Here is a 27,304-nt window from a genome sequence, read left to right on the forward strand (position 1 = left end):
TGCTTCTATTAATGGAACACAAATGCATAGTCAAAAGTGGTTTGTGTTTAAAACAAAATTTAATGTTTGAATTGAATCATGCATTTTAAAATACAGCTTGTCTATGTTTACTTGAATTTACTTGAATCTCTAACCATGCAGCCTGGCAAATCTAAATAAAGAATATCATCAAGTAAATGGGAGATGTCAGTCACTATTTTAACAACATGGAAACTAAAAGTTTGATTTTAAATTAAGCTATTTAGTTGCATAAATATGTAAAATGCAGTCTTCTGCAAAGCAAAAAGAGGTACTAAAATCTGCGTAAAACCTCTAATCTCAAGCTATTATGTTTTAATGGTAACAAGCCCTTAAGAATCACTTTCTTTAAACAAGAATTAAAATGTGCAGTTGCAAAGTTGCTTGGAATTGAACCTATCTTTTGCATAATGCTTTTTGCAACAAAACTGTGTGTACAGCTCAGTGAATTTGAATTGAGTAATGTCAGATATTTGGAAAAAAAATGCCAATTATTTTACTGTGGCTCTTCACTGATATTATTAATACAACTTAAATGGCTTGTGTCTTGCATTGAGTGCAAATAATTCTGTGTTGGCTCATCTGTTAGGGCCTCTCTAAACACAGAATTATATGGAAACAGCTACTAAGGAAATGTGACCACCCACCAGGCAGGCTGTGGTGAATGAATACAGAGTTGGGAATGTTTCTCCATTGCCTCTTGAAGATTTGAGGTTTGAAAGTGAAAGCTTTGAGCTGCTTTCTTTTGGAAAATGAGGCACCTTTTTGCAGACCATTGCAACCATTGCAAACAGATCAACCTTGGTGTTGATCTGTTAGGGAAGGGAGGAATAAACTTTGGGAACATCAGGTGAACTTGGCCTGGGTACCAAGGAGCAGCCAGTGGATTTTAGGGGAGCAGAGATGGAGGTCACCAGTGATGTGCTGTTCTAGGAGGTGGATGTGAGGTTGCCACTCACAAAATCCTCTCTAAGCAAGTGCCCAAAAATCTGTGAGGTCTACAAGGTACTGGAGTCTTTGCTGTCCTGGCTGCTCCACCCTGCTGGTGCTGCTGCCCTGGCTCTGCTCCCTGGCTGGGCAGCTCTGGGAGGGACCCTGGGGAATTCCCCATGGCAGGGAGATCTCCCATGGCACTGTGTGAGCAGTGCTGGGGCCATGCTGGGGTAACCCTTTCCTGTGCTTCTCACCATCATTGCTGGCATTCTCCTCCTTTCCTGTTTTCTCCTTCTTTCCTCCTTTATGAAGAAATGAAGTTGAGTTGTCACTTTGGATCCCAACATTTGTTGTGTTTCTTTTTGGGTATGTTCAGAACCTAATTCCTTCCTGCATTTGTGGATCAAGGCAAAACTTGTCTCTCTTCAGCTGGAGCAGATCAGAACAGTCCCTCACCCCTGCAAGTTCATGTTCTTTCAGACATTCAGCAGGTTTCCAGGATTTCAGGATTCCTGCTGTTTGCCTCTGCTGGCAGGGATCTCCATGATGTGCTGAGGTGACATTTTCTCACCCACCATGTATAGCATGGGATGGAACTAGGAGTAAGAGTATTCCATTCTTTGTTTTGTGGGCTAATTCCTTAAAGATCCTCAAGGTTCATCTATTTTGTTGTTTGGGAAATGTTTATTAGTGTAGCTCTGCCAAGATCTTCCTGTCCCATGGTTATTGTTGCTGCACTTGAGTTCTTTCCAGTCTTCTGGTGAGGTGACAGCCTTCCCATCTGAGCTCCCAACTGCTCTGTCATGTACTCAATGAATTAAACTATTGACTCTGTGATGATCTGCATTAAACATGCAGAAGTAATTTTTCATCTTTTGACCAGGGCTTTGGATGTCTTTGTTCTTGAGAGAACTTCCCAGAACATCCTGGTGTGTCTGTCCTTCCTCTGTGTGGTTGTTTCTTGAATCATGTTTCTTAAAGATGTTTATTATCAGCCTGGACCGAGATCATTGTACCTAGTGAAGAATTTCTGCCACAATTTCTGCTGAATGCTGTTTCAGTTTCCCTCATCCTGTAGATGTAGATGAGTTGGGATGGACTTGCCAGTGTTGGCTGGGAAGGCCACCTTGATGCCTTGACAGCTTGGACTGGTTGGTAGCTGAGGGTGTCCACACCATTAATGTGAGGGTCTCCACACCATTCCATAATTCTGGAACATTCTCCTTTCAAGCCTGCTGTGTTCAGGTGAAATATCAGCTGGGCAGGGTGAGGTTGTGCCCTCTGCAAAGAAGTGATGAGCTTGATCTAAGAAAGAAACCCCAAACCTTGTTCATCTTCAGGAATTATGGCTAAGCCTGGACTGAGTAATTTGGTGATGTCAGACGTGGTGTCTTACAACTCTTAAAATATGTCTTTCCATCTTGCATGTTGGAAGAGGAAATTATGCAGTATTTTAGACATTTTTATTTATAGAACAGATTGCATATGCATTCCCTCATGTCATTTAAATTTCAAATTGCTATGTGGAAGTATGGAAAATAAGGAAGAATATTAAGCTGGGCTCCTGAAAATTGACAGCTAGGCCACAAGGGAATGTGGGAATGACTTTAACCCTTTGTAGCCCTCCTGCCAAGCAGCAATAGGGACCAGACTTGGTTTCTGAGGATCTTAAAATTGTAATGTTGTCCTGAATTTTCCTCCAAACCTGGGAAAATGAAGTGAAGCTGCACAGGAATTTGGTGGGTTCTACCTCCCTACAGAGATTGGGGTAAATGAATTTCACTGGAGCAGGGGATAGGAATAACCTGTGAGCCTATAAATAACTTTTGGGCATGGAACAATTTAAAGTGGCTTTTTTTTTTTGAGGGACTGCTGAAGCAACTTGTCACTCTGTTCACCTCACTGCCTCCTGTTCTCTTGTTCAAATCTTGCTGTGACTTTCTGATTCCCCCATGTTTTCAGAGCTGTACCCAGAGTTGTTGAGAGTTTCAGTTTGAGCTGATTGCTCACCATTTCTCCCCTCTGTTTGCCATTTCTCCTGCCTATTCTCATAATGCTGCTCTTCTTTTTTTTTTTTCCTCCTGTTTTTTTATATTTAGGTTAGAGGAAACAAGATTATAAGTATTACAAATAAAGACATAAGCCCAGAAAAGATTTTGAGTTGTAACTTGCTCAAGTCATGAAAAATAATAACTTCACACAGAAGCAGGAAGCCTGCCAGAACTGAAAGATAATTGAGGTATGGAAAGAGACACTCAGGGAAGATTGAGCTCTATCAGAACATTTGGATCAAGGTTTTCTGTTTAGGAAAGAAGATTCCAAGGCCGCTCCTTCCTCTACAGAGAATAAATCTGGGAAATTATTTTGAAATGTAATTAGAGGTGGTTTATGGTGGGGAGTGATCTGAACTGTAAAATGAACAGTAATAAATTTCAGGTACCAGATAAGGTTCAAAGGCACTAAAAGCATTTTAATTTTAAACAGCTGAATTACAGTTGCAGTTAATTTCTTAAAGTGTTTTTATCCTCACTTTAGAATTACAAATGGCAAGTGCATTGCTGTGTTTTTGTAAGAGTTCAAGAGGGATGGAAGTTCTTCCAACTGATATATCTGTGTCATAGTCTTCCTAGTGACCCTGGCCACAGCAGTGATTGTTTTTACAAGATTCATCACTCTCCCTACACATCTGTGGCCCTCTCAGTACTGACTAAGTGACCCTGGTCATGGATGCTTCTCTTGAAGTGAGGTAAACAAAATTCCATCCTTTGAACCCCTCTGGGGTTCAATAAATTTGGCTCAGTGCTGGTTGTATTATAAGAAGCTCTGGTAAATACTGGTAGGTATGTGGATGATTTTGATTTAATAGGAAGAGGTTGGAGCATCTTTGAAGTGTGATTTATTTTCAAGAAATGAGTGTGATTTAGTTGATATAGTATTCCTGAGTTAAAAAAAAAACCAACAAAAACATTTATGATTGATTAACCAACATTAATGTTGGTTCATTAATGATTAGAAGAGATTGAAAGAATAAGTGAATGAGTTTGGGGTGTTGAGGAAAGAGATTCCCAGCCATGTACTCGGCAATAACCAAATCATCCCTGTATTATCAATGTTGTTTTCAGCACAAATCCCAAAACACAGCCCCAGCCCAGCTACTGTCAAGCCAAAAGCTGCACTTGTCAAAACAGATTTCAGCTATTAGGAAACTGCACTAGTGACAATATCACAATTTGTTGCCAAGCCAAGGTTATTTAGAATTTCTAGAGTAGACTTGATTGTGGTGATGTTACTTGAGAGTGGAGGATAAGAGATCCAGTGTTGGAATCCTGCTATTCCAGAGTCTGCTGGTGCTGTCCCAGGTAATCCCCAAGCTCTGCAATGAAGGCACAACTGCTCTGCTCTGTAGCTTCTCTTTTGTGCTGCAATGCTTAAAATACTTTAAATTGCACTTAAATTAGGGCAGCATAGATTATCTGTAGTGTGTAAATTCAGTTTTGGAAAGGTAAATGTTACTGACTGCAAGGGCTAAAAAGAATGATGCTTTAATCAGACTGAACAGAGAATTTAGTGCAAATTAAAACTTGATGTAAACTTCAGAGTTACAGTGAGGTTTACTTTACTGACACTGATGAACTGGTTTTAATGCACTGTGTTATATTTCAGCTGACAAAGACCTGCAAGTTGGTTTTGCCCAACTAATAAACCTTTCAAAAGGGAGCTACTGTGGTTGGTCTTGTAATATTCAAATTGACTGATTTCAGGATGAAGATGGAAATCTACAGTGTAATTACCAGGGAATATTTATAGCAGCCTGGGTAGTTCTTAGCCATTACTTTGAAATATTTCACAGCTTCAGCTTAATGCCATATCTTGCCTGTGTACTTATATATAAATAAGTGTATGTGTGTATATATATGTATAAAAATGTAATTAAACCGACTTGCCACCTTGTGTGTTTGATGTATAGCAGTGGCACAGTGTGGTCTAAGAATGAATATATTAAAAAAAGCCTGAATGGAAATGCTATCTGATGTGTTGGAATAAAAGACTTGGGAGATTTTATTGGAAGTAGAAGGAGACTTCTTAGAAGCCAGTTAAGTTTTATTCATCATGGCACTGTGACTTCTGCTGCTTTTCATCTGCTTCTGTGTTTTCATCAGTTCTGTGCTGTCAAACTTCAGCACTGTTGTGTTCCTGCTACACTTTTTCCTGCTTTTTTTAACCCCCCACTTTAGAATGTCTCCCTGGAATTTGTGTTTTGTAGAGACAAGCCAACTTATTTAATAGCTTTGCTCAAACTGCTTTATTAAGTGGGTGTAATTTATTTACCTGAATTACATGTCTTTTAGACTCTGATTTTTTTTGAAAGTTTGAATGAAATGGAGTAAACCAGCAACAGGAATAAAAGATTCAAATTCATTTGCATAGCACTAAATATGAAACACAACAAATTTTTAAGTCATATGTTATATGACAAAAATAATGTACTGTGAATCAAATATTTAGCATTACAGACCAACCTGAAAGTCTCACACAAGATTTATCTTTGCTTAGACTTGTGTGTCAGTGAGGTACAGACAAAAACTCCAGCCAGTGCCATAGGCACATTCTTAGGCTGTGATCAGCAGATCAATTGTTACAGTAAAATAGTGCTTTTTTATGGCAAAAATTTGCTATTAATTCTTTAAGGTCACTTATGAACAAAGTGAAGTCTTTGAGCTTTAGCCCAAAATTGCTGTCTTCATGTAGGTAATTCTGATCTTGAAGAAATGTGATTTCCCTCAATTAATTGTGGGGAAATATACAGGTGTGCAATTGGAGGCATATTGCAAGGTTTTTATTCCAGGAAAAAAAAAAGAAATTCCTTTGGGGAAGAGCTACTTGACTTGGACAGATGAAGACATGAAGAATTTTTGCTGTATTATTAAGTGCTATTTTTTTTTTTTGGTACCAAAGGAAGCTATTTTAGGAAGTGCTATATTACTAAAATTCAAATACATTTTATATGACATTTAACAGACTCAATACTGCTCTCTCACCCTAAATTCAAATTAAAGCACTGGAGTCAAGGCTGCTGTTGAAATTGGCAGTTTATATGGAAAAAGAAATATCCATGTTTAAAAATGGATCATCCCCGTACCTCAGTGAGCTCCCCATGTGATGTCCATTGGGTGGGATTGGATGTGCCAGGGGAAGATGAGAGGGGTGGGAGTGATACTGAAGAAATGTTTTTACAGAGGGATGGGAAAACTCAACTGTACATTAGGAGAGAGAGCTGACATGTCTTCATTTTAAATTTTCAGCCAGTTTCCCAGTTTTTTCAACAATTTAACCATCCTATTCTGAAGTAAGTTTAGATCACTGGTGGAGACATTGAAGTTTTGAATCCTGATAAACCTTTCTGGCCAAATTCCTGTGTATAACAGTATATTGGGGGAAATGTTCTGCAGAAATCAATGTGTTATTCTTTCCATCCTCTGCCTCTGCTTCTTCCACATAAAATCCAGAATCAGGTGTGTTTATCAGTTACACCATTGTATCTCTGAATATTTACAAAACCTGCCTTGCCCATAAGCAGCTTTGCAGCAGTCCTGAACTTCATTTATTGTTAGAGAAGTTATCTATGTCTAATTTACTCCACTTTTTGTAAAGGTAGTTCCTTAACATGAAAAAATTAGTATTGATTTCAGTGATTTATACACTGAATTTGTGTGTACAAAATGTATTTTTTTAGTATTGAAAGTATGCAGATATGAGATGTGATGGAGAACCAGACACTGAAATTTTGATGGTGTCTTTATGAACTGTCTTCAGCTATGTCAATTTTTAAAGTCAGGTTTTAAACAGAAATATTTGGCTGCAAACTGGCTGGGACTTCATGTGTATGAATTTTATACAATTATTAAAATCCTTGGAAGGGTTTTATAGGTAATGGAAGACTGTGATGTGTTTAGTAGTCTCTTCCTTTTCTTTGTCTCTGTGGCAGTCTTTTTAGAAGTGGAAAACATTCTGCTTCTAAAAGACAGCAATTTTTATTTGTGTCTAAAATATTCTTTTCTTCCCCTTTCCACAAAGTTAGTAGTAAATTGAGAACTTATTTTTCAAAGATGAGCTATTACACAGCCAATAACTGAATCCTTTGTGTGGGTGGAGTCAGTCTCTGATACAGTTCATGATGCTTTATTCATGAAAGCAGATCTAACTCTCTCATAGCATAGATTAATTATTTTCTTCTAGTTTCTGCTCTTCTCTGTGTCAAACAGTGAATTTTATTAGTCTCTGCTGTGTTTATTTAGAGATTTATGTTGCTTGATTTTCTAAAGAAATGGGATTCATACTCTCTGGTGGCTGCCAGTGCCTTTCTCCCTAAGAAAGCTTTGGAGTCTGTGGGGAGCGCACACATTTACTGCAGCAGTGGGATGAACCCTCAGGGTTCCTGTGTTCCTGTCAAAGCAGCTTGTTCAAGTAGGAGATTTCTGAGCACTTTGAAGTTGTGTTTACCTGCTCCATGTATTTTTCAGAAAAATATTAATGGTGCTGTTTGTTACTGTAGAAAGTGCCATCCCCCAATCCCTGTCAGAGTTCCTGGGGTGGAGAAGCAGAGGGTGCTGCCTGCAGGGAGAGGAGCTGCTCTGTCTGCTCAGTTCCAGCCCTGGTGATGAGGAGTGGATTCCTCCTGCAGGTCCTGCCCAGGTGCTTTGCTCACACCTCTGGCTCTGTGCTTGGGGAAGGGGGATGCCCTGAATACACAAATGTGCTGCTCCCTGCCCAAACCAGAGCTCAGGCACTGCCTGATAGGCTGACGAGCTTTGCTCACCCCCTGCAGTCTGTGATTAACTGCAGAGTAAAAGGCGTGTGGTGGTTGCTGTCTGTGAATATTCAATTCCTACTGCAGCTTTTGTGAGGGTTTTAATATATTTTGTGGCCTTTTTGAAATTCTTTAGTTTAAAGAGTACACTGCATTTTCATGGCAGAGTGAGACTGAAGATTCCTCTGGAAGCAAACATGGACTTTCTCTTCTCTAGGGCTCACCAAGCAATTCTCATTTTGTGTGGGTGTGTGAAGGAAATAGCACAGAATAGTCTGAGTTGGAAGCAACCTTAAAGTTATCATCTCTGCTTTGAGCAGGAACACCTTCCACTGTCCCAGGTTGCTCCAAGTCCCATCCAACCTGGCCTTGAACACTTCCAGGGATGGGGCAGCTGCAGCTTCTCTGGGCAACCTGGGCCAGAGCCTCACCAGACTCAGAAAGTAGGTTTTTTCCTAATATCTAATCTAGACCTGCCCTCTGTCAGTCAGAATCCATTTTCCCTTATCCTGTCACTACATGCTCCTGTAAAAAGTCTCTCTCCATCTTTCTTGTACATTCCCTCCATGCACTGGAAGGCCATATCTGTGTTTATGGGTGCAAAAACTGCTTTTTCTCTTTTTTTTTTTTTTTTTTTTTCCTGTCATCAGACTGCCTTTTCTGTCTTGTTATATATTTCTGTTAACTCATTAAGGAGATGTTTGAGTCTGTCCTGAGAGAGCTGGGTCAGGACTGCTGCAGGAGCTCTCCTCAGACTTCTCCTTTGTGACCATTATTTGATGTCTTCAAGGGAGGAGAAAGCTCAGCCAGCACAAAGCACCCTGGGCAATGACGGGTTTTGTTAAAATGTTGATTCTGGGCCTATCACTGAGGTAAAATTGGATTTAGAAGGTGCTGAGCTATTTGTTTTCAATATTTTAGTGAGCTTCATAAGGAAATGAAGTTGTTCCAGTGGGATTGGTGGGTCAGACAGGAAATGTTCCCTTTCTTTATTTCACCTGGCTGTGGATTGTTCTGCAGGGGACACTGTGACTTGATCAACACAACATCAACCAATTGTTGCCAAAGAACAAATGTTGTGGTTTTGTTCTTTGCCTTGGGTAGTGACTGAACCCAAGTACAGCTATTTTAAATTTCTTCAAATATTAAAGAGCACAGTTACAACAATTGTGTTCTTCTAATTTTCTGTGTTATCTGCCAAGACATGAACTGCTGTTTGTGTTACACTGTTAAATCACAGTTACTGAAGTGCTTAAAAATGTTAGTCTGTAACTGACCTTCTGTTCTGTCCTGGTCTGATTTTTCAATGGCTCCATTATTGTGAAATATTGCTCCACAGGACTGTGAAACGAGCAGAAAGTCTTGTCTTTTTCACATTTAGTAGCTTTCAATCACTAATGGTTTCTGACTGTGCATCTGAAGCTCTGAGATTTTTGTGTTCTCATATTAGAAGAAGGTTTGAAGCAGCTTGGACACAAAACCAGTGGTTGTTATGTTGAGGTGAAGTAGTTGAGAAATGAAATTCTAAGAGTATGGGTAGAAAAAAATTGCAAATTTTTTGGTTGTCAGAAGCAGTCAAAGCCAATTTGTTGGCTTTGAAATGGGGAAAATACAGTGGGGTTATACTGTTGAAATAATGTTGGTATGAAATGGGAAAAATACAGTGGGGTTATACTGAACAAACTTAGCAGAATGTGCTCACATGCCAGTGCTGCCAGAGGCTTTGCTCAGCTTTATTTGGTTACAGCCATTCTGTGATCCTGGGCTTTCAGTCAGTCTGGAGAGAAAGTGAGGGCAAAAAAATTGTGAACATAGTTAATCCAGATGAGAAAATAAGCTGTCACTCCTCACTCAATAAATGAGTCTCTAATACCTTCACAAGAGCATCCAGTAGTGCTCCCAGCTGCAGGACAGGCTTTTAAAGCTGTTGAGGTGAATTCACAGGTCACAGGATCAAGTGGTGATTGCCTTCCTGCTGTATGAGCATGAAGGCACCAGGTGGGTAAAGACCTCCAAGAGCAGCTGGTTTTTGTCACTTCTTTTCAAAAAGGTAAGTGCTGGTGATAACAATCACAGAAATCTCCTCACTGTGGGTCAGGAGTGAGGTTGAGGAGTTCAGTGGCTCCTGCCAGGAGGTTCTGTCAGATCAGGATGTCAGGCAGCCAGAAGCTGTGAGAATTCAGAGCTGCAATCTCTGTAGCAGGTTTGTCCTGGTTTTTGACAAGGTTTTTGGCAACCATTAAGGCACAGAGATCAGGGAGCTGAGGTGCTCCTCGAGGGAGAAGGTTCCAATGCTGGGTTTCAGAAGTGGCTCTTGGGCAGGATTAGGCAGCTCTTTTGCATTGTGAATGCTTCCCATGGTGTCCTGCTGATGTGGATTCCTTCAGCATCTCGGCTGAGATGTGGTGCTAAGAAAAAGGAACTGAGCTGCTGGCCTGGCATGTGTTTCACACCACATCAACATGGAAAAATGGTTTGGTTTGGTTTTTTTCTCATGGAAAGCATGGGGAGCTGCTACCAGGAAATAACCATGAGATTCAAAAATCTGTAAACAAATTCTTCTTGCTAATGGCAGCCTGCTTTCTTTGAGAACAGTAACTGGCACTGTTTCACACTAGGGAATGAAAGGCAGTGCTCTGGCATGGCAGATCTTTGGTTTCAAGCACAATTAAGCAGATGCTGTAGCATTACCTCCATCATTCCTGGTAGCTGTGAACATTTCCATCTGGGTGGATTCTGCTTGCACTGTGTGCCCCTGCTCATAATATGGCAAATAACCTGAAATTTTGATGGTAATACTCAGCCTTGAACCACTACAACTCCTGACTGTGCTGTGCTGCTCTGAGTCTGTATGGATGTCTAATTAATGGGATTTTGGGAGCATTCCCTACAGGCAATTAAAAAGTGGGGAATGGCTCAGTGAAACACAGACATGAGCAAGGCAATTTGTCAGTTATGTGCCATTAATTCCATAGTGAAGGGATTACAATCAATGTTGATTTGCTTTGAAGGAGTGTGTACTCGTTGTGGCTGTAGAATTCACAAACTGAGCTGGATTGGTGTGGGCAGCACAAGCATTGCTGGATGTTTGTGCTTTTCAAGGCCCAAGATGGTGTTTTGGGCAGGTTTTGGTATTTTTGGCACGGTTTACAGGATATGTTTCTTTCCCATTTTTCTCACTCCTCCCTCTCACAGCTGCTGTGAGCATTTTTTACCCTTTCTTAGATGTGTTCTCTCAGCATAACTGACTGGCCCAGCTCTGGGCAGCAGCAGGTTTGTTTTGGGGTTGTCTGGAATGGAAATACCCTGGTGCCTTCTCCCAGAGGCCACTCCTTGCTACCAAAACCTTGCTGCATACCCAGTACACCTCTAAGCAGGTTTTTCTGGTAGTACTACTACTGATAGCTAATTGTTATCACCCTTCCCTTTCCTATTGAGTTTTATCATTGAGTATTTTGATATTTTAAGTATTTTCCTGATACAGTTTTGATATTGAATAATTATTTCTGTTGGTAGCACGTACATGGAACAGCCTGGTGGAAGGTCGGACGTGGAACAGCCTGGTCCAGTGGAAGGTGTCTCTGCCCATGGCAGGGGGGTTGGACCTTAAGGTTCCTTCCAACACTCTGAATATTCACTTCAAAACAATATAGGTCTTTTCAGCTGTCTCATTCTCCCCTCTAAACAAACACTGCCAGACTTTTCTCTATTTGCAGTCTTCCATTTCATCAGAGAAATAGGGAATCATAAAATTGTAGAAAGGTTTGGGTTGGAAGGCACCATGAAGATCAAATACAATTTTGTGTTGAGGCTTTGTATTTCCAAACAGACTTATTTTTTTTCTGGAGACACAGTTTTATGTATTATTGAAAATAATTGTTGGATAAAACTAATATGCAATCATTGTACATTCTTGAAGATAGCCCAAATAATATATATTTGTTTGAATGTTCTTGTATTTTTAAGCAAAACCAAAGAAAATCTTTCTTTCCTGTTGTTATGATTTAGTAGCGTAACACAGTGTAATTATTTTGAAGATTAGATAGTTTTCACACAAGTTAACATCCAAAGTAATTTGTTTCTCTTCATTGCCTTTGATATTATTTAATCTAATGTTTCAGAGCAGTCTTTGTTCCCATGCAATGCTATTATTAATAACCTTAATATGTGTGAGGCTGATTGTTTTGTTTGGATATATAGATTTAATAGGTAGAATGGTAAAAAATTGTGTTTTGACAATAAAAAACCCTAACAAAAAGTAGGTATAGACTGGCACTTGAAAAATTCTGAGAAATCTAGAAAACTCTTTTGCTTAAGGTCACTTAATTATATTTGATCCATCTGTCGATGTTGAACATCACTCCAAGTGCTGAATGCAGAAATTAGCTGGCATGCCAGTTGAGTTATTTTGTACAAAAAAAGGCTATAGTCTCAATTAAATGTGAGTTTGAAATTGTTTTCCACTTTCATTTTCTAGAAAAGAAAGATGTCACGCAGAGCTTGGAAAGCTACACGGCAAAATGCCCTGGGACAATGGAAGTCATCACTCTTCCAGATGGTTTGAAGCTACCTCCTGTTCCCTTCACCAAATTGCCTATTGTGAAGTAAGACCAAAACACAGTCTTTAGCTTTTTCACAGTACCTGTCAAATTTTAAAGGATACTGAAAGGATGCAGTCATCTCACTTTATGCATGTGGATCACAGGAACATGGAAAAATGTCAAAATGTCAAATTGTTTTGAGAAGCTCTTGATCAAAAATAGAGCCTCTGACCAGAAAATACTTTGTGGCCTTTAGTTTCAGAAAGAGAGAAGTTTTGTTTTTTGAAGAACTGTCCTTCAACAGTTTCTTATTCAATTGAAGGAAGGTATTTTGCTGCAGCTGAGATTTTAGTTGAGTATTTGATCATTTCAATACTGAAAATCCATGAGTTGGATGCAGTCTCCATCCACAGAGCTTGGAACTCGCCTGGAAATGGTGCTTTTTGTACCTCTCCCTTTCCAGATGCTGCATTTTCAAGCTGGCATCTTCACTGGCCTGTTCTAAATCTCAGTTCCATTCAGGCACATCCTGCAGTCAGGCCAATGAATAACAACTTGTTCAGGATGAAGCCTGGCATGACATTAGAGAGAATCAGAGAGAGAGAAAGTAGCCACTGGGTATCAATAATAGAAGACTGAAAGGAAATATTTTCTTTTTGAGGGAAAGATAATTCCTATCCAGAAGAAGTATGTTGAATAGTGAAGAAAATGGAGGAAATACTGATTGAAACCTCCTTCATGGGAGTAATGAATTTAGTGATAGCATCATAGAACCATGGTATGATTAAATTTGGAGAAGACCTTTGAGGTGATCAAGTCCAACCATCAACCCAGCACCACCACCACATTCACCATTCAACCATGTCCTCAGATGCCACATCCACACATTTTCTGAACACTTTCAGGGATGGTGACTCCACCATCTCCCTAGGCAGCCCCTTCCAATACTTGACAACCTTTTCCATGAAGAAAATTCTTCTAAGACCAAATTTAAACCTCCCCTGGTGCAATTTGAGGCCGTTTCCTCTTATCCTGACTCTTGTTACCTGGGAGAAGAAACTGGAAGAAGAGGCCAGCCAGAACTCTGGCAAGAGATTCCCAAGACTTCAGTGAGAAATGCTTCATGTCAATTAAAATGTTTTTTAAGCTGAGAGAAGGGGACAAACATATCCACTTACATTATCTACTTGTCTTGACCTGGCTGTGCTTGGAATGTTGGGAATTGCTACTTGTGTTTTGCTATGGGCTGAGGAACCCAGCATCAGCTTTATTTAACATTTAAGGACTGCTGCTCCTCTCCTCCTTCTTGTCTGTTAAAATTTCTATAAAAGCCATAGTAATAAAAATTTGTGCTCCAATAAAATGTTAGTTGAATTTAGATATAAAGGCTCTGGTTCCATCTGCCCAGCAGATCTGGTGCTGTAGAGCTGCCCAGCCCATTGGAACCAGCTGTGCTGCTGGACTGCAGAGCTCTCTGAGCTAAATCATGCTAATTTTTGTGACATCAATTATAAATGTGTGGAAATGTCATTTTGATGAATGTTGAATAACCTCAGCTTATGATTCAATCCATGTTAGAGCCTTGTAAAAACACACATTTACTGATGGGGATGACTTCTATTTACTGTTGGCATTTCATGGTCTACGAGTTTTAATCCATTTAATGTGGGGTGCTTATTTTGGATGTGAATTTCTTAATCAAAATACTGTCAGACATGGAAATGCCACAGTGAAATAGGAACACAGTGGCAATGTTACCTTTTCTCCCCAGCACTTTAAAGGCAATAGAAGAGATTTGGCAAGGCAAAATCTTTATATTCCATTACTCATGTTCAATATATAATCATCATCTGGTATTTTCTCAGATTAATTAATGCACTATTCCCATTTTTATAATTTACCTATGTTAAAGGTAATTGTCTTACTAATATATTTAAAAGCAGAAAATTTTCTTTCTTTTTAGCACTGCTGCTTTTAGTTGTCTTTACACATTTTTCTTACTACTTCAAATTGACTCAGTGCCATTTTTTCCCCTTCCCTCTGTTTACTTAGTGTAGTGAGATTTATTTAAAAAAAAAATATTTTTCCTTTCCCATCTAAGCAAAGTTGTTTTTAATTAACATTTTCCAAATACAGGATTTTGATCTTCTGGGTAGCTAGTGAAATCAGTTAGTAATTCTTAATTGTCACTCATTTGCATTCAGTGGTGTCAGGCCAGGGGACATGACTGAAGCTTTTCACACAAAGGAATTAAAAATCTGCTCTCTTCTGTGTCTGACCTGTGAGGGTACAGCTCTCTGATACATTTTAGAGGAACATTCCTTCCCCTGTCATGCATTCAGGTAAAGCAGGTTATCCACCATGGTTATTTATATAATAACCATGAAGGAGCCAAAGCACTTTCCTCTGTATATAAAATAAAATTCCTTTTTATTACCTCTACATCAAATTTAGTGTTTGTTTCCTCAAATAAGTATAATTCACATTTTTGCTTTAAGTTGCATTCTTATTTGTAGAAAAATTCTATAGAAGAAATTTTAAAATATGAAATATCAGAGGTATTTTACAGTTTCCTTCTTATTCCTCAGGCTCATTGTCTGTAATTTTACATATGATTTTGATGCCGACATTAACTATCACCAAGATGTCACATATGGATGTGATTTATTTCTTGTTCAACACACTTTTAGTGTTATTTAGTAATTTCTTATCAGGTGTTTTTATTCACAGAGAGAAGTTGTCAGTGTAGTGCTACTCTTACAGCTGCATTATTTTTCAGCAGAAACACATTATCTTGGTTTCTTGAGTGCGTCTACTTTCTATTAGTGTGATACTGATATATCTGTTCTTTGCTGTGCTGAGTTCCTGATTTGAAGTAATTAGGTGTTCTACAGGTTTATAGAATGCTGCTGATTTTACTGAATATCCACCAATTTATTGCTTGTTCTTCTGCTCACAATTTAGTCTTTACTTTCCCCTGAGCATTGGAAGAGCATTGATTTCCCTGCATGGCATTGTAGGAATTGGGTCTAGCAGGGATGCAATCTAATAAATCATTTGTTTTCTGTTTGTAATTTACTTTCTGGTTGTTTAACAAATCCACTCAAATTTCTGGGACATTTTCTTCTTTCCAGCAGCAACTCTGCATTTTCACTGTATTAAAATCAGCTTTATTCACTGTGGAGAAGTTTCTTTATTTGTGTTGCCCAGTGAAATCTTGTCTGGATTCTAGTTTGGGTTTAAGTTGAATATTTGGCTGCTTTCTGCACTGGAGTTGTGGTTCAGTCTGTACTCAAAAATTAATAGTTGGATTTCAAATAACTGTTCTGGCTAGTTTGGGTTTTGTTGTTTCTAAAGAACATTTTTTTCCTTTGTTATTTGTTTTCTGAGAGCTTTCTGAAACTGCAGTTTCCTTGGGTTGGTGTTTCTTCCTTTTGTATTGTAAATGTTTGCTTCAAGTGTTCCATTTCAGGTATTTTATTCTCAGACTGATATTTCATATTTATCAGTTCTTTTTTAACACAGTCACCTGGTACAAAATAGAATAAATGAAATAATTACAAATTATTTTTACTCACCAGATCTGTGAAGCTCTTGAACCTCCCAACCAGTCTCCGACCTCACAAAATGAAAAGTTTACTTGGTCAGAATGTGTCAACCAAAAGCCCCTTCATATATTCTCCAATTATTGCTCACAGTCGTGGGGAAGAACGAAATAAGAAAATAGGTAAGAATAATTTACAGTATTTTCTGTTCTGTTGTTAAATTAGAGAATCTTCTGGGGTCAAGAAAAGCAAACCTGAACATTGCTGTCTTTCATTTGAGATAACCAGTTTTTTTTTTAGCCTCAAGTCCTGAAGGAACAAATCTTTTTTTCTCTGGGGCACAGTTTCATATTCAAAAGAGGAATAAAGTCTCATATATGGTAATATTGATTTTTCAAGAAGAGATAAACTAGTTTTATTTCCTTCTCAAACAAAAGAGAATTCAGGGAAAATTTAGTTCTGACATGCTCTGCTTGGCTGCCACCACAATTTCAGTGCCCTGAGGAAAATGCACTGTTGTGGTTTTTCCTTTTCCTATTCTGATTTAACATAAACTCAGAGTGATGAACTGTCTGATTGGTCCCTTTTACTCAAGGACAGATCAGCCAGGAAAAAGTTTTTAAATCCTGTTAGGAATATCAGTTTTCTTTTTATAAAGATTTTCTTTTTATAAATTTTCTTTTTATAAAGATTATAAAGCCTTTCAGTGCAGTAATTGTGCCATTGGAAAAAGATTAGAAGTTTGTTTAAATCCTGGATTCAGTTACAAATATTGGTAGTTCTTTTTTGTGGCTTTTGTGCCTATCACATGTGTGATAATTTTTACCAGAGGCATCAGTGTCAGCACAGAAAAGATTTATGTGACTGTGGAACAGAACTGATTGTAAAAACTTCAGAAATTTGCAGGATGTTTTGTCTTAACTTGGTTCCTTGTTCATCTGGACTGTGCCTGCCTGCAGGGGAGTTCTCCAAGAATCTCTGAGGTTTGCTCTTTCCAACAAAAATGGGCTGTGCCCCTGCTGAGGACCTGGTTATGAGTGAGGTGAAATCCCTCACCCTAAGAACATGCACATTTTCCAGTTGGGGTTTTGGTGTTTGTTTTCAATAAACAGCTGAAACAGGAACAGTTGGGATGTGCAGAGCAGGGATGGTGATGTGGCAGTTTGGATGCACTTGGCTCAGTGTGACTTTGCTGCAGCACTACTTTGATTTCAAAAGAGAAAGGATAAGAAATTAAAAAAAGATTAAGAAGAATTAGTTAAAGGATAAATTGAAAAAATGTGCATGAAGGGGAACATCTTAAAGTGCTCTCTTGATTTCTCTTAATAATTCATTGAAAGTTTAATTACTATTAAATTTTCAACATTTAATCTCTTAGCTATACCGTGTCGTGTTTTTTTCATTTAAATAAAACCTTATTCCCATTTGTCACATAATTGTACAAAGCAGTATTCTCATTCCTTGATGGGTACAAAAGGAACCTGCATTTTTGAACTGGTTAGCATTTGTTTGGTGCTTTGTGTACCGTAGGAGATTTACATTTTACAGTGAACATTCTTCTTTTAGGTTTTTATTTAGCCTAAGGAGATGTCTGATTGCTTCTGATCCTGTACAGCATTTGTCTTTTGAAGTATATAAACATTGCAGTCCCTGCTAAAAGCCTCTAATGTTTCAAAGTTCAGCAAACAAAAGAAAATACACAATAAAAGCAGATACTTCTTTTGAAAGAAGCTGAGAAATTTATTAAGTTCGAAATTAATGAGAGTAATTTAATGGCATGGATTTAACATTAATTAAAAACAACAATAATGAATTGTTTGTCTTACATGGAGATAGTACTCCATATTTTGGTTAAATTATTGTTTTGCAGCAAAGGAAATCAAGCACTGCTGACGAACCAAAGGGAAACAAAACCCTTTAGAAAGTCTTGAAATGTTTTCAGCTTTCAACTTGATAAGCTTTTCTGATTGGAAACAATAACAGGGATAATTATATTGTAGTTAAATTGCTTTAATAGCATGCTAGTTGTAAAAAATAAACCTCCTGATTTTTGACATGAAGTGTTTTGTTGGTTTTGAGTGCTGATAGTCTAAAGCAGCAAGAATATATAATACAGTTCTGTTAGTAAATCCAGCAGCTCTGTCATACCTGTATTAGCTGATACAAATATAGCTCATTTTACCTTTCCTTTCAAAACCTTTTCCCCCAAGGAACAATTCTGTAGCCCTGCCCTGGCACTTTTTTCACAGGGGATTTCAATCTCATCTCAAAAAACCTGCATTGATTCAGACTCCACCATGTCTCTGGGGAGGCTGTTCCACTGAATCGCTGTTCTTACTGAAACAAAAAAAAATTAGTAAGAAAATAAAACCTGTTTCAGTCCAACTGGTCTCTGTTACCCTTGGTCTACCTGTGGCTCCTTGTGAGGAAAGAGCTTCTGTTGTCTTTATGCAGCCCTTGAAGTTCTGGAATACTGTGATGATACTGCCCCTGAGCCTTCTCTTCACCCTAGAGGGGATATCCCTCATCAGGGGGGTTCTCCAGTCTTTGACCACCTTTGTGGTGCTCCTTGGGATCCTCTCCAATCTGTCTGTGTCCCTCCCAGCTGTGGGGACCACAGCTGGACACAGCTGTGCCTGACAAGCCCAGGGTGGAGTGGAGTGGTCACCTCCCTCTCTATGCAGTGGAGAAGCAGAGGGACACAAAACCCAAAGAGAGGGACTCAGAGCCCAAAGCAGAGGGACTCTCAGAGCCCAAAGCAGAGGGACACAAAACCCAAAGAGAGGGACTCAGAGCCCAAAGCAGAGGGACTCAGAGCCCAAAGCAGAGGGACTCAGAGCCCAAAGCAGAGGGACACAAAACCCAAAGAGAGGGACTCAGAGCCCAAAGCAGAGGGACTCAGAGCCCAAAGCAGAGGGACTCAGAGCCCAAAGAGAGGGACTCAGAACCCAAGGCAGAGGGACTCTCAGAGCCCAAAGGAGAGGGACTCAGAGCCCAAAGCAGAGGGACTCAGAGCCCAAAGCAGAGGGACTCTCAGAACCCAAAGCAGAGGGACTCAGAGCCCAAAGCAGAGGGACTCAGAACCCAAAGCAGAGGGACTCAGAACCCAAAGCAGAGGGACTCTCAGAGCCCAAAGCAGAGGGACTCAGAGCCCAAAGCAGAGGGACTCTCAGAGCCCAAAGCAGGTGGACTCACAGCCCAGCAGGGTGATGAGTGGAGGGATTGTCAGTCAGGGATCTGTTACAGGGGAAGGATGAAACCAGGCATGTACCAGGAGGAAGGTTCCTCCTCCTCCTGTGACAAGTAGGACTGGCACCTTCTACAACAGGAGTGAGGCTCTGGAATGAGAAGGCCAAACAACTGATGAGGTGGCTGAGGGTCCTTCTGGGGCAGAGGGGCCTCCTAAAGCAGCACCACCTGGACCCTGCATCACAACCTCCTCTGCTGGCAGGAGAGGAAGGGTGATCCTCACAGGAGACTCCCTCCCTGCTAAAGGGAACAGGGAGCCCCATGTGCAGACCTGACCCAACTCAGGGGAGGTCTGCTGTCTCCCAAGGGCTCAGGTCAGGGAAATACCTGGAAAATTCCATCTAGAAAGACCCTCTGATTCCTGTTTGCTGTCGGTTGTTCAGACTGACAGCAACAAAACAACACAGAGAAGTGTGAGGCCAATCAAAAGAGACTTCAAGGCTCTGGGACAGCTGGTGGAGGGATCAGGAGCACAGGGAGTGATTTCCTTCATCCTTCCAGAAACAAGGAATAACATTGATAGGAACAGGCAGCTCCATTGCTGTGTGGCTCCAAGGTTGGTGTCAATGGAAAAAATGTGGGTTTTTTGACCATCTATCAACACCTGGCCTGCTGAGATCTGATGGGATGAACCTTTTTTATATGGGAAGAGGAGTTCTAGCACAGGAGCAATCAGGCTTGCTGAACTAGCTTGGAAGGGGAGAAGGGAGAAAAGCAGGCTCCCCAGTGATGAGCAATGGGATTTTGTGCCAAACCTTGAGGATCCTGATGAGATCCCTCAATCTGCTACACCATGTGTTGGCCACAAGGTACCACACCTGAAATGTTTCTACCCTGATGCCCACAGCATGAGGAACAAACACCAGCTGGAAGCTTTGGCCCAGTCCCAGAGGTTTGACATCACTGACACAAATGAATCATGGAGGGATGAGTCCTGGGCCTGGAGAGTGTTGGGTGTTGTGCTTTCAGAACTTTCCTCAGTGTGGTGATTGTTAGAATGTGGAGATTCAGGGCTGCTGTGCTCCTGCAGGTGCCTCTGTTGCTGTAGGAATCCACAATGTTTAACTCTGTACCTGTGCAGAGCAGTCACTGGCTGTTTGGGGGCTGCAGAATGCACAAGACATCATGGACACTAATAAGCAATTAAATATGAAATGTGGAGAACATCTCATACCACTGTGAATATGAATGTTTTGTTTTAATCAACAGTTTTGCTTTTCAGGTTTCACAGTAATATCACCCATTAACATCTGTGGATGTATGTGTTTAATTTCCACTAGCATTAATTTGAGTTAAACATTTGCATTAAGTACATCTCCCTTGAGCTCTCTAATATTGCCTGCAAAATGTAATCAGAAAGTAAATGATTGTGAATGTACAGTTAGAGTACAGATTGCTTCAACTGTGCATTAAAGTCTTAATATTGATTATCCAGGTTTTTTACTGGACATTTCTTAATATCCTAGTAGAAAAATTGTTAGCAATGTATGTTAAAATCATTAGAATCATTAGGTAAACTAGTAAGAACTAATCCCTGTATGCTATAATTTAGCTTATAATCATGATTTATTTAACAAATGTAATTAAACCACCTTTTGTTTACTTGGACTGCAAATCCTCAGCTTGCAGGGAGAATCTTGCCACATTCAGTTTAAAGTCTGCACTTCAGGTGCATGTGGTTCATTGTGAGAAATTTGGAAGGTAGACACAAACCTGAGGGCTGAAAAGGTTATGAAGTGCTGATATAAAATAATCTTTTTGCATTGAACGGTTGCTCAAAATTTGCATCTCTGCTTCTGACCTCCATAATCTCCCACAGAACCATAGAATTACAGAATGGATTGGGTTGGAAGGGACCTTAAAGATAATCCAATTCCAACCTCCCCTGCCATGGACAGGGACATCTTCCACTAGTCCAGCCTCATCTCCTTAAATTACAAAACTCAAAAAAAAAATTAAAATTGGCAGAGTGAAGTATCTTTAAAGTTGACTTGTCTCTTGTGCTAAGATATAAACTGCAAGTTCATCTTTTTACCTGGCCCACTTCACTGTCTCTTTATTTACTCCATATAATCAGCTGTGCCTGTATGAGGACTTGTGGTTTCCTTCTTCCTGTTGTGTTCATTTCTTACCTGGCTGATTCTTCTCCAGGTCTCCAATATCAAGGCCATGTGCGCTCTACAAAACTCCAATTATGGAAACCTTTTAAGTGTTGAACATGAAGGATGTGTTGAAGCAGTGTTTTGAATTGCTGCCTGAGTTAATTTTGCCCATGAAACACTGGTTCTTTGGAGCACTCTTGCTGTGTTAATGAACATTTCCAGTCCCTTCACCTCTTGCTTTGCCTGGGATTTACAGCTTGTGTCACACAGTGCTCTTGAGCAGGACTTGGGCTGTGAAGATTATAGAGATATATTAAGTATTATAGCAATCTGACAGCTCAGCTGCTGCTGTTTGTTTATAACCCTGTGATTAGGTAATTCCTGCCTTAATTTTGTGATTATTCTTGCAGATTTCCAGTGGGTGCAGGGAGATGTGTGTGAAGTTCAGCTGATGGTGTACAACCCTATGCCTTTTGAGCTCCGAGTGGAAAACATGGTATGCACCTTTCTAAATCTTCTCTTTCTGCTATTTTTCTGAAGAAAAATGTGATTTGGACTTTCAAATATGTTTTTGTATAAATATTCTTTAAAGATGGTTTAAGCCATCATGATCTCAGTTTAACGCTGTGGTGTTAATCAATTTTCTCATATTTTTGGTGATGAGGTATTGAAAAGAAAAATCTTTGCAACTCAGTCTGTTTAAATGCTTTACTGGCACTGACCCATAAATCAGTTCTGTACATTTCTGCATTGAGTAAAACTCCTGCTACATGATTTACATAGACTGGTTTGCAATTAATAATTATACCCAAAACCTAATAATTACTATACCCTTGCTACTGTTGTTTAAAAGTCTGCATTCATCCTTGCTTTTCAAATTCCCATTTTGACCACAATTAAAAACCTGATGAACTAAAATACTTAGATCTGAGAAGCTTTGGGTTTTAATAAAAACTTCAGCTCCTGGATTTCTTGTTCCCAGTGATTTATGTTATTTCAAAACACTCTAATGTCAGATGAACAGAAGGGAGTGAAAAAAAAGCCCAAACCACTGGAGAAATATGTGAGGCGAGAAGGATCAAGCCTAAGCTCTCTACTTCAGCTGGCTGCTTGCAGTGTGTGTCCTGAAAAAAGGGAAATTGTGTTTTTTTTCCTTTCTTTATTCTATCTAACAGGATTTTTAAAAATTGTTATCAATTTAAAGGTTAAGAGTTCTGTAGCTATCAGATCAACTTAATATCCACTCAGTCCTAATCCAGCATTTTCCTTTATGTTAAATACTTTTACCTTTAGTATTGCTTTAAATATAAATCACATCTCTTAGAGCCCTTTGTTCTGTCAAGCTAATTGAATCAGTGTACATTTGTTTACTCATGATTTTTATTTGGGTTTTATTTTTATTGATATGTCTACTGCAGTGTCTAGTCAAGCAAGTTGACCTAAATTACTGATAATAAACCACATGAGATAAAGTGCTTTTCCATGGGAAATGAATGTGCCCAAAGATTTTGTTTTTATAGCACAATAACATTAATTCTTGGACGCTAACATGCCACTTTCTCCAGCAGCATTTTCTCTCACCCTCACAGAAGTGTTTAAATTTTTTAGGGATTAATAGAAAAAGTAGTTGTAAAGCTGCACATCAGAAGGGTCTCTGTGGGAATTAATTGATTAAGAACATTTTGATTTACAGTCCAATTAGTATTGTGTAAGTAATGATGTTGTTATATATTAAAAAAACTTGGAAAATTTCTAAATGAGGAAATTCCTTCTGAGTGCTTCCATGCACTCCAGATTTCAGAATGCAGTTATTTGTGTAGATCTACACAACATCCATTCCCTGAGCAAATGAACTGTAGTAGCACCAATACTTCTCTTTACTGTTGTTGTGGTGAAGTTCTCTCTGGCATTACCACTGAATTCCAGTTCCAGTGGAAAGCACAAAAGGAATTAATTTGCCAACCAGATGCAAATCTTTGAAGTGATTAATGCAACTCTAGTCAGTGCTTTGAGAAATTCTGCTCCTCACTAATGTGGCCTCACTTGGAGAAATTGATTGATTTTGGTAGATTTGTTTATCAAGACTGTAGCAAGTTGAGGAAAGTGCTTGTTCCCCTTGATTTGGAATTTTAGAGACAATTTCTTTGGAACTGAGGCCAGTTTGGAGCTCCCCAAATGACAAAAACACTGACATCTGTTCAGCCTGTAGAGAAGAAGAATATTGGGGTGATTCCTACTGCTCTGCTCAATCCCAGAATGGGAAAGTGCAGCAAAAGCAGAGCTGGGCTCTTCCCAGAGGATGAGAGCCAGGGAATGAGCTGCAGCCTTGGGACACTTCCTGATAAGAATTCCCTTTTCCCAGGCAGGAGGGGGATCATACACTGGGACTGCTTGTCCAGAGAGAACCTGAGACCTCCATCTTTAGAAATCTTTAAAACTTGAGTGAACAGGATGTGAAAAACCTAAACTACCACCAAAGCTGCCCCTGCTCTGAGCACTGGGCTGAACAGGATTACCTCTACAGTTTCTTTCCAACCTAAGTTGTTGGTTTTCCAGTCTCATCTGTGAACTTTCTGGAATGTGGGAATAGGCATTACTTCATCATAAGAATAAACTCCTCTGTTTTCATTTTAATAATTCAGAGTGCTGGTTAATATTTTAAAATGGTGTGTTTTATTATTAACATGTACCCATGCTTGCAGTTCCCATACCCTTTTCTTGTCTGATTTCTCATCACCTATCAGATTCTTTCAGATTATTTACTCTCACTGACTCAATTTCATAGCAAGTGTGTCCTTTTCTGTCATTTAGTAGCAGTTTCAACTTGTTTTTCCCACGACTTTTTTCCTCCTGCCTGACTCAGCACCTCACCTTTGCAAGATCATTCAGGCTTCTTTCCAGTCATCTCTGAGTTTTCCATTGCTTGCTTTAATTTTTCTTTGTCCTTTCCATGCTCCACCATTCACCAATATATAACTGTACTGAAATCTACAGTCTTTATTTTTTTAAAATTTCCCCCTTTCCCTCAATTTAGATTTGTTGTTCTGATAAATGACTCATTTCATGTTACATGAAATCCAAGCTTTTGCCTTGGTACTTTTCCTGCTGTGTCTCTGTTTGTTGAATTTCTGTTGCGATGGTAAACAAGTTAGCATTGAGCACAGGTTGTTAAGGAGAATGATTCCCCATGGAAAGGCTTCCAGAGCTTTTTCATTAATTGAAGTATTAATGCTGAGTCCATGCAGGTTAATTGAGGTGTGCTTAAGTAAAAGGCATTGAATTTCTAGGCTTGATATGAGACTGTGGACACAAGACTTTGATTAGTGTTGCTCTGATGATAAACCCTGAACAATTGATTTTCTTTTGTTATTTTATTTTATTGTTCTCAAGGATCTTGGCCCATTTTTATTGTTTTTACTATTAATTTCCAGTCATGAATATTCCTGATTTGGGACTCTAATTAGGTATCTATTCTTCATTCCTGCCCCATTTCTGTGCTCATTTTCTGTCTGTTTCTATATTGTCCACATAGTTAGAAGGCTGGTCCAATGGAAAGTGCAGTAGTGTTTGTAAAATGACAAATGAAAATGTTCAATCATGGAGCATGGAAGTGATGAGCTCCCACAATTGTGTGAGCAATAAAGTGAAGTAGGAGAGATCTTGGGGTTGATCATAACAAATGCTTTAATAAAACTCAGCAGGCACCTTAAATCAGCAGAACGAGAGACAAAAATGAACCTAACCAGAGCTGGCTGGGATGGATTCGACAGAATATTTTTGCCATGCTGGTGCTGGGGTGCAGCTCAGCTGGAGATGGGGTGTTCAGCTGCACATTTGTGCCGCCACTTCACCTTTTCTGCCAGGAATGTTGATTTCTGTACAGCCTTGTTCAGGTCTCTCTGTGATGGCCTCCAGCCCTTTTGCAGTTTGTTCTGATGTTACTGCCATAACTGCAGTTTTCTGTGCAGGAAAAAATGATCTTCATGTTTCAGGCCTTCCAAAACAATCAAAAAAATTCTGGGAAATCTCCTGTGGATTTGTTTTGTATCTTGAGACAAATGCTTAAAGCAGCAAACTGTACAATCTGGGGAGATTTAGTACTAAAATACATATGAAGATCCAGTGCAAAATGTTAAGTTCTCTAAGATTTTAACTTCTTTTTCATATTTTTATCAAGTTTCCTATTAAAAGCAAAAAAAAAAAAAAAGCTGAGTAATTAATTTTGAGGTAATGTTGTGTATTGTGGGAAAGCATTTTGTTCTTAGTGTGGAAAATACAGCCATGGTTCCAAGAAAGCTACAAGATCTACAGACAGTAGATCTGTCTGTATTTAATAAATAAATATCAAGAAACAAAAAAAATTGCTACCTCCTATCCCATGAGAATATTATAATTTACAATACTTTGTTATTATTCAAGAATTAAGTTTTTATTCTATGTTTCTCCTTCTGCTTGGGACCTGTATTTATTTGAACACAGCCAGGTGTGGTATTTTGATTAATGATGCTTTAAGAATGGCCATTTTAAGAATGGCCATTGCCTTTTTTTTTTTAATTGAAAATTGTGCTATTAGTCAAGAGCTCTATGTTGATGTTTAAAAAGAGCATCTAAAATTTTGATAAATCTGAATGTATCATCAGTCCCACAACTTTGCTTATGATGGTTTAAATTGTTTCCATGAACTGCTTTTTCCTGAGTTCACATCTTTTGCTGTCTCTGCTGTCTTGAGAGAATGTTTAATTATTGCTACACTACATTTAGTGGAGAATGTTTTAGTCAAGAAAGGTGAAGGGGGGAAAAGAATAAAAATGGTTGTGTTTGGTGTTTTTCTAGGTCTGCCTGAAATAACCGTATTAGAAATAGTAGGGAAAATTTCCTTTAAAATAAATATTTGACAGTTTTTGTGTAAAGTATTTGACAACATGGTACACAAGTATGTTCAGCATGTAAAGTAACTTTGAAGGTCGTGTTACTTTAAAAAAAGAATGATTGCAATTTGGGATTGGTAAGTAAAGCCTAAAAAAAGCAGTTACATACTCCTGTTATTTTAACAGCATCCCCAAATGCTGCCATTTACATGCAAGTTGTTTTGTTCCTCTAAAACTAAAATGAGATTTGAAGTGATTGAAAGACATGCTGTGATAAAAGCATGCATACATTCTCTCCAAGACAATTTAAATTGTTTTATAAGAATACAAAGAAAACAATTTTTTGTGTGCCTGACTCATATATTCCCAGGAGGAAACCTTGGATTTGGATGATCTGTTCCTGTAGGGTCAGAAAGAGAAATGATTACCAAGTGGTGACTAAATGATTACTAAATATTACTACTTGAAATAATGTAATAACTCTCAGGAAAAGAAATCTAACACATTTCCCTACTTTTGGTGGTGTGGCTGAAATATTTTAGTTGATGGATGTGAGAGTACTTCAGCCTTGGTTAGGCTCTTAAACTGCAAAAATTCAGGCACCAGAGGGCAATGTTGGGCAAATATTGCAGAATTGTGCAATTCAGCAAATTGTGCTCTTGAAATCATCTTTCAGACATTCTAAGATGTGTGACTGTCCTTTAAAAATCGCTTATGTGGCCTAAGTTTTAAGGGTAAGTGTCATGATTTCAATTTATGTCTGGAAATCTGAAGTCTAGTTGATTTTTATATTGACTTTTCCCCCCATTTTTATGAGTTTTAATGTTTTCTTAATGTCTTTACTTTTCAAAACTTGGAAGTTTTACTGAACAGTAGAACTGTGAAAGAGGAGGAATTGACTGCTACTTTCTTGGTTTTGTGTTAGTGCACTTGAAGCTCTTCAATTTCTAGTCCAGGCACAGTGTGTGCTTAGTGCAGGTATTTTGGCATTTAAATTGTGTTTGTTCTCTAAAAAATCCCTTTGTTTTCAAGGTTTGCATTACACAGTAGAGAATATTTAGGGGTCCCTGCCAGTTTTTTTTAATTTACATTTGCTACAGCTGATAGTAAACAAGACACTGGAGGGTTTGGGGAGTTTTAATCACTGATTTTGCAGGACTTGAAGTCCTTGGATGAAAGTTTTTAGTTGAGATGAATCCTGAATAATTCAAATGTATTTGAATATTAGGCCAAGTGATAG

General features: G+C 38.9%; 1 protein-coding gene across 2 annotated transcripts in view; it reads left to right on the forward strand.

Annotated features, from left to right (window-relative positions):
• TRAPPC9 (trafficking protein particle complex subunit 9) overlaps window positions 1-27,304 on the forward strand; it is a 449,801-nt gene that overhangs the window by 28,719 nt on the left and 393,778 nt on the right. For both annotated transcript variants that reach the window (XM_054295480.1, XM_054295472.1), the window contains exons 10-12: window positions 12,237-12,363; window positions 15,882-16,027; window positions 21,607-21,692. In XM_054295480.1, the coding sequence (XP_054151455.1) occupies window positions 12,237-12,363; window positions 15,882-16,027; window positions 21,607-21,692 (359 nt within the window). The remainder of the gene's footprint in view (window positions 1-12,236; window positions 12,364-15,881; window positions 16,028-21,606; window positions 21,693-27,304) is intronic.

Source organism: Melozone crissalis, unplaced genomic scaffold (genome assembly GCF_028551555.1).
Source record: "Melozone crissalis strain CALT ecotype California unplaced genomic scaffold, PUWL_Pcris_2 ptg000002l_1, whole genome shotgun sequence".
In the NCBI taxonomy this organism is placed as follows: Eukaryota; Metazoa; Chordata; class Aves; order Passeriformes; family Passerellidae; genus Melozone; species Melozone crissalis.